Source organism: Taeniopygia guttata, chromosome 3 (genome assembly GCF_048771995.1).
Source record: "Taeniopygia guttata chromosome 3, bTaeGut7.mat, whole genome shotgun sequence".
Taxonomy (NCBI): domain Eukaryota; kingdom Metazoa; phylum Chordata; class Aves; order Passeriformes; family Estrildidae; genus Taeniopygia; species Taeniopygia guttata.
Genome location: NC_133027.1, coordinates 64,980,422 through 64,988,487, shown reverse-complemented (window position 1 = coordinate 64,988,487; position 8,066 = coordinate 64,980,422). Strand labels below are relative to the sequence as shown.

The following is an 8,066-nucleotide window of genomic DNA, read 5'->3' as shown; positions in this document are numbered from 1 at the left end:
CTGACCTGTCCTACTGGTCCAGGAAAATATGAATGTTCAGCAGGTTCTGGGTCAATTTTAGTGCGGATGTCTCATGGTATCTATAATACACTGAAAGCAAAGCAACAAACTCAAATCCTTAAATTTCGCAGAACTTCGGTGAAAAATATCTGCTTACATTTTAGTATTTATCTTCTACTTAGCTACTAGTTGGCTGCTTCTGTTTCAGACCTGAGAAGCGGTTTTTGTGCCCCCGAAGTACCCATTTCCGCCTCTCAATCTTGCCCTTTTGTTTTCCCTGGCAGCAGCGTGATGTCATCTTGTGACAGCACTTTCCAGCTCAAATGCATGCCTGCCTGCTTCTGCAGGAGGGAAAGTGGGGCTTCAGAGAACAGAAAATACAAAATTAAGGAAGTTAGACAGGAGCAAGTAGGAAAATACAAAATAAAGTAGGAGGGAGGCAGAGGAAGACAAGCATTTTAAGAGACACATGTCCTTAATAAACTCCTTAATAAACTCCCAAGTTTTGCTTGGAGAGTAGGAGCCCAATCAGGGCAGCTGGACAGGCAAATGAGGTCTAGACTAGAGGAAAGGGGAAGCAACCTATTAAAAAAAATACTCTTTTTTTCCCCCCCATCCCCCCCCCCCCACCCCCCGTCTGTGACTTCAAAGAGAAACTATTTGCTCATTTGGTAATAACTGATGGGAACTGTGAATTACTGAGCAAGGCCCCCAGCCTAGTGTTTATCTCCTCACTAATAAATCTCTAAATTGAAGCAATGAAGCTAAGTACTGCTGCTATTTCTGCATTTTATTTCCATATTAATCAAAACACAAGCCCACCCCCACCTCTTCCCTGGCCCCATGTAGCTGGAGAAGAGGTGCGAGGGAGCTGTCTGCGTTGGACTTGTCAGGTGGGGCATCTGGTAGGATGGGAGAGTGGGGAAAAAAGAAACCCCACGATTTAGAGTTGAATACCAGTGCCTGGCGTTTTGGCTTCAAATCTGTGGCAGAGGCATCAGGGTCCTCTCCCATGGGAACTGGAAAGCACTGGGAAGGGAGGGGTTGTTGCTTTCCTGTGAGACATGGAGCAGCACCTGCCCTTCTTCACAGCACAGCTGTGCTGGGACCCAGTGGTCAGCAAGGGGATGCACAAGTGAAAACCAGAGGTGTCCACCCACCTCTAATTTATATTTATATTTATATTTATATTTATATTTATATTTATATTTATATTTATATTTATATTTATATTTATATTTATATTTATATTTATATTTATATTTATATTTATATTTATATTTATATTTATATTCATGTTTATATTTATACACGTAAATAATTTTATAAATGTGCACACAGATATTATTCGTTTTTGTGGTGGAAACCAAAGGAATTTCCTGAGAACACCGAGCTCCCCTCATCTATCCCAGAAGCTGGCTAAGTCAAGCTGTGCTGTGTGATAGGAATCCATGCTGTGCCCCATCCCCACAGCTCTATCAGCAGGCAGGGACAAGCCCAGAGGATGGACGCTGCCAGGTTCTGCCACCATCAGATCTTTCCTCCTTTCCTATTTCTATCCCTCAGCCACCTTCCCCTCTCCCTTTTTGAAAAATTTCTGTTTTATTTATTTCTCATGTGTGTTTGTGAAGGGTAACCCTCCCAAAGAAAACCCACAATTCCCCCTTCTGTCCCCATGGGCAGGTCTCTGAAGTTGTTCAATTGTTGGGAAGGGAAGGGAAGGGAAGGGAAGGGAAGGGAAGGGAAGGGAAGGGAAGGGAAGGGAAGGGAAGGGAAGGGAAGGGAAGGGAAGGGAAGGGAAGGGAAGGGAAGGGAAGGGAAGGGAAGGGAAGGGAAGGGAAGGGAAGGGAAGGGAAGGGAAGGGAAGGGAAGGGAAGGGAAGGGAAGGGAAGGGAAGGGAAGGGAAGGGAAGGGAAGGGAAGGGAAGGGAAGGGAAGGGAAGGGAAGGGAAGGGAAGGGAAGGGAAGGGAAGGGAAGGGAAGGGAAGGGAAGGGAAGGGAAGGGAAGGGAAGGGAAGGGAAGGGAAGGGAAGGGAAGGGAAGGGAAGGGAAGGGAAGGGACCCGGAATGTCTGTGTGTGGCTAAGTGGAGATCAAATGTCCCCAAACAGTTTTGCTGAGGCAAGGGGCCCTCCGTCCCAGGACCGAAGGGGCTGAGCGATGGACATGCTTCAGGGCAAGGCAGCACTGCTGGGATGGCAGCGGGTCTGGGGACCCGACTGCCGATTCCTGCAGGAAGGGGTGAGTTCATTTTCCTTTCGGCTGCCATTTACAGCCCAGCCCCATCCAAGGTTACCCCGCTTGCCCCGCTCCGAGGGGAGGGATGCAGGGCCGGGAAAGATGCGGAGTCGGGGAGGATGGGGGCCGGGATGGAGCCGTGGCTTTCAGCCGTGTCAGCCCCGCGTGGAAAGTGTGTCGGGTGGGCTGAGGAGGGGCCAGCAGCCCCGCGTCCGTGTCCCCGCGGCTCCCCCCTGTTCTGCTCGCTTTCCCTCTGCCGCCAGGGCCGCGGAGAAGAAGGAGGAGTGTGTGTGGGAGTGCTTTGGCTGTCGGGCCGAGCAGGGGCTCCAGCCCAGACTCTTCCCGGGACGGTGGGGCGGATCCGCGCCTTGCACAGAACCCCGAGCACAGCTCCGATGGAACCTGGGGGTCACCCCACCGGGCCCCTCCTCGACGACAGCCCTCACTGGTGCACCCCATGGTCACCTGGAAGGAAGGAAGGAAGGAAGGAAGGAAGGAAGGAAGGAAGGAAGGAAGGAAGGAAGGAAGGAAGGAAGGAAGGAAGGAAGGAAGGAAGGAAGGAAGGAAGGAAGGAAGGAAGGAAGGAAGGAAGGAAGGAAGGAAGGAAGGAAGGAAGGAAGGAAGGAAGGAAGGAAGGAAGGAAGGAAGGAAGGAAGGAAGGAAGGAAGGAAGGAAGGAAGGAAGGAAGGAAGGAAGGAAGGAAGGAAGGAAGGAAGGAAGGAAGGAAGGAAGGAAGGAAGGAAGGAAGGAAGGAAACTAAGTTCGTGTATTCGAGGTAAATACACGTCATTTTCACTTTCAAATGTTTGTGTATGCGTGCTTATGTCTTAACGCTGACTTGGATGCTGCAGTATTGCACAGCCCGCTCACGGGCACGGGTCGCCCATAGATGCCTTTCTGTAAGTTGTTTGGCATTTCGGTTTAAATGCCCCATCCATCCTTCCTCTGTCACTGCTCAGTTTACGACTCAGGGGGAGTCGCTTTCTCCCGTTTCTTCAGGTCCCTCCCGGACATCCCGTTTGGCGTGAGGCAGGGGGCCGGGGCTGCCCGGGGGGGCAGGATCGCGCTGCCGGGCCGAGCCGCAGGGCGCTGGGAGCCGCCAGCCGCGCTCATCTCCGCGGAGAGCCGCCTCCCGGCGGGGCAAAACTGCCTTTCCCAACTGTGTCCATCCTACCAGTTCCCTCCCGGAAAAAAAATTACTGAAAACTGGTTGTCAAAAGGAAAAAAGTTATCGCTCATAAACTCCCCAGCGCTGCCCGCGGCCCGTCCTCCCGCGCCCGGCTCTGGCTGCGGGACCGACCACGGGCCACCCCAATTCCTGACGGCTCCCAGCCCGCTGGGAAGCTGCCAGAACCTGCCCGGCAGCTCGCACACACCTGAGGACATCGGGTTCGTGGCTGCTTCCGAGGCAGGGCACACGGAGCTGTGCCAGCCTCCTCCAGCTGGGCGCGGGAAGTCCTGGCGAGACCCAAAGCCATCAAATACGGCGCTTTTCCTCAGCTTCCAGACCCGGACAAAGGCGAAAGAGGCAGCTTGGAATTAATTTTTTACTTTATTTGGAAATCTCATCCAGAAACACTGGTCAATAATAAATATATCGATAGTTATTATCAAGAATATATAAAAAATAAAGACATGGTGGTGTCTTTGAGGCCCCAATGAAAACAAACGAACGAAATGAAGAATAACATTATTTCAAACAATGTCCCAGGAAAACACATCGAAAAGGAAATAAACAGCAACAAACCTTCTGATTTAGATATACAAATCACTGATCTGGCAAGAACTGACCCGCATGCAAAACCCAACCATAACAAATTTTTTTTAAAAGAAAACAAAAACAAACAAAACAACAACAACAAAAACAGCAAACACTAATAAACCGAGAGCCAGCAACAGAAATTTGTACCCCAGACAACTAAATCAACGCACTTCACCAAAAGGAGGAGATGGGAGATTTGGCAAAATAGATCTGCTGGAGGGTTGTGCTGTGGTTTGCACTATTTTACTCTTTTTTGTTTTATTTCTTTTTCTTTTTTCTTCACAGAGGGAAGAAGAAAAAAAACGACCACAAAACAAAAACAAAAACAAACAAACAAACAAAAAACCAACCCGCGTCATAACCAAATCTGCAAAAACAAAACAAACAAATCAAAACAAAAAAAACACCAAACCACAAAAACCCCCAAACCATAAACCACACTCGAAAACTTCAGTGAATTCCCTCGGAAGTCCCTGTTGCCAGGGGAGCCGCCTGTGGCCGATCCCCACTGGTGACAAGCTGGGGCGGAAAGCATGCACGCACTCTCTGGTCTACCTTGGGCCGCCGCTGCGCTTCCACAGCCAGGTTTGGAGCGGGAAATTTCGGAGGTGTCGCCGTGCACAAGGAAAGAAAGGAAAAACCCGGGGAAAAAAAGAAGGGAGAAAAGCCCCAAACCGATTTCATCGTCTCTTGGTAGCTGCGAACACAACAATGACAACCATGTCTTTTTTTTTTTCCTTTTTACATACATTTTAAGGAATCATTTACATTTGATTACCATCAGCGGCATTATTATTATTATTATTATCATTATTATCATTATTATTATTATCATCATCATCATTTTTACAGCAGGGACTTTTTTTCCAGTTTAGTATAATAAGAAAACATCGCCCGAGAAGCCGGGTGGAACATTACCTTTGCAAGGTCCTTACTACACTAATCCCGTGTTACAGGGGGCTTGGCGGGCGGGGGCAGCGGGGGCAGGTCCGTCGGCGGCCCGGGGGGGACCGGCCGCAGCCCCCTCTCCGTCGCGGGGAGCGCCGGCTCCGGCGCAGCCCCAGCGGCCGGGGGAGCCCCGCCGAGTCACTTCAGGAGGTCCTTGGTCTCCCCCGAGATCCTGGCCATGTTGGAGGCGGTGAGGGCCGAGAGGTGGGGCGGAGGAGGCATCTGGCAGATGGTGCAGGGGCACGGCAAGCCAGCCCAGTGTTGGAAGCCGCTGCCGAGCTGCAGGGCGGGGGGTGTCGAGGGGGTCTTGAGCAGGGAGTGTGGGGGCCGGATGGTGCCGATGGCCGGCAGGGAGGCGGAGAGGGAGGAGGAGGTGTTGGCGGAGGACAAGGCACTGCCGAGGATGGGATGCACCTGGTGCACAGTGCCGGCGGCGTGGGGCGGGTGCCCGGCGGAGTGTCCCACCGTGCCGCAGTGAAAGGCCGAGTGGTGTCCCCCGTAGATTTCCCCAACTAGCCTCTTCATCTCCTCCAGGGAGCTGGTGAGCATCAGGATATAGTTTCTGGCTAGCAGGAGGGTGGCGATTTTTGAGAGTTTTCTCACAGAAGGTCCATGAGCGTAGGGCATCACCTCCCGCAGTCCGTCCATAGCGAGGTTGAGGTCGTGCATCCTCTTACGCTCCCGGCCGTTGATCTTCAGCCGCAGCTGCTGCAGGTCCTGCTCCGAAAGCTGCTTCTTGATTTTGTACTTGCTGCCTTCCCCTCCAGTCTTGGAACCGTTCCTGGTGAGGCCTTCCCCAGACATCTTCTGCACCAGATCGTTCTGAGTGGAGGAGACTGAGTTGAGCCGGCTGTCTTGGTGGTGGTGATGGTGGTGGTGGTGGTGATGGTCTCTCAGGTACATTTCATCCATGTCTGGCGAGGAAGCTCTGCTGGAGACAGAGCTGGAGTCAGAATTCATTGTATTCAGGCTTCTGAGCAAGAAACTCTTCCCTGCTCTGGACGTGGCGGAACAAGACAACTCTCCTTCAAAAAGCAACAAAAACAAAACGAAAAGGAAATAAAGGGACGGCAGGGTCTGCCAGCGAAGGGCTGGAAATGTTGGAGGAAGAGGAAAAAACCCCCTCAGCCGTCTCTCTCTCCAATGTCTCCTTCTCTCCCTCCTCACCCGGTTACTCAGCCTGTTTACAGGATGGCTACTTAGTGTATGCTTGGACTAACCTCAGCTTGAAAAAGAGGGGCTTTTATAGAGCTGCAGCAGAGAGCAGAGACAAAAGGAGCCCTCCTATGTATAATGGTCTAGTTAGGATGACGTGCCATTATTCAGGGCGGTGCGCTTTGACTGTCCCATTTAGCAAGGACCCCTATTCATATTCATTGTGGTGCCACCCGGGACACCTCAGCCACGGACCATCAGGAGTCAAGGAGACACAAAACCCCTCTGATTGACACCGCACACTCATCGCTCCGTGTGCGCGCCTTCTCCTCCCCCTGCCTCCTCATTTCCAATATAAAACCTCATCCCGTCTACAGTAGGGAGGCAGGGGGCTGCGAGGGACTGCGTGCCCGAGAGGGGCCGGCCAGCAAACCCCGGTGGCGGGCGGCAGCGGGCAGAAGCAGCCCGAGGAAGTCCCTCCGCCAGGGCGGGAGGGGTCGGGGGACGTTGGTCGCCCCCGTCCTACAGCACGCCCGGCTCCACGCTTTGTTTGCCTTTCCCTCCCCCTTTTCCTGTCCCCCCCGGCCGGGGCGTGTGGTGTGGCACCGGCTGGCCCTCGCTTGGGAGGGCTGGCTGCAATTGCCTCGTACCTGAGTAACCGCTTTGTTTAAATGAGCGATGAGGAGTCGGGCATCAGCCGCGGGAAGGTGCGGGCTGACAAACCCGCCTCCCCCCGGGCCAGTGACTCCCTTTAAATAAACGGGGAAAGCCAGGGTGCGGCGGCAGACCGGTGTGCTTGGCGGCGGGAGGGGTGGCCGGCAGCCCTGGGGCTCCGCTGACCTCGGGCTCCGGTGGAGGGGCGGCGCGGCGGGGCGGCCGGAGCCGCCGTCGGTGGGACCGAGAGGGCCGGGCCGGGCCGGGCCGGGCCGGACGCAGGCGGGAAGGGAGCCGGCTCGGGGGGCAGCTCTGCAACCAGCCCCAGGCGATCGCGCCAGTAAGTAGAGGGTCCCGGGCACTGGCTGCAGCCGGCGGCGGAGCGGGGAAGGGAGGAGGGTGCGTGGGGCCGAGCTGATGTGGGCTCGGCCGGGCAAGGCGGGCGGGGCACCCGGGGCGGCTGTCACCACCTCAGCTCTCGGCCGAGCTCCGTGTCTGCCTCTGCCCCAGGCGCGGACTGAACTGGCGTGGCCGCCTGCGACATCTCTCGGGATGGGGAGGTGAGAATTCCACTGCGGGGACGGCGGTGGGAGCAGCCTTCGTGCCCGGGGAAGGGCGTGTGGTCGCCCACCGTACCCTCCCAGCCCCGGCGGTGCGTACGCCATGAGTGCGGGCCTGGCAGACAGGACAGGACGGGAGACACCCGCGCCACCCGGAGCTGGCCCTGGTGTCTTCTTCTCTCGAGAGAAACTGACTGGTTGAGTGTCCAGTTTCCAAAAGGTGCTTAGGGGCTGGTAGAAATCTCGGCAGGAATTCGTTCCTTCAAAGTGTCCATTCCCCGAGGAGGGCGAAGAGTCAGAAAAAGAGGGATATTTTCGTCCGACTGAGTTTAACTGTGGTTAATCTGCAGAGCAAAATTAAAGCCTTCTGATTCTAGCACTGTCAATAAATCCTGCGGTGAGAAGGAAAAGAAAAGAAAAGAAAAGAAAAGAAAAGAAAAGAAAAGAAAAGAAAAGAAAAGAAAAGAAAAGAAAAGAAAAGAAAAGAAAAGAAAAGAAAAGAAAAGAAAAGAAAAGAAAAGAAAAGAAAAGAAAAGAAAAGAAAAGAAAAGAAAAGAAAAGAAAAGAAAAGAAAAGAAAAGAAAAGAAAAGAAAAGAAAAGAAAAAAAAGAAAAAGTTTAGTGGAGTGTATCATAAGTAACTGAACGCGATCTCGGCTTTGTCACGCTTTCACTGTGAAAGCCGTAAACGGCGCTGGACTTTCCTAAGCTGACAGGTTTGCCGGCCATAAGGCAGGAAAATCGGCCGGGCC

The 8,066-nt window shown here is 53.2% G+C and overlaps 1 protein-coding gene across 1 annotated transcript; it reads right to left on the bottom strand.

Moving 5' to 3' along the window:
• Positions 1 to 3,769: 3,769 nt before the first annotated feature.
• Positions 3,770 to 6,048, bottom strand: OLIG3 (oligodendrocyte transcription factor 3). The gene has a single exon (XM_002197550.5). The coding sequence runs from the start codon at positions 5,904 to 5,906 to the stop codon at positions 5,085 to 5,087; it is 822 nt and encodes a 273-aa protein (XP_002197586.1). The 5' UTR covers positions 5,907 to 6,048; the 3' UTR covers positions 3,770 to 5,084.
• Positions 6,049 to 8,066: the final 2,018 nt, after the last annotated feature.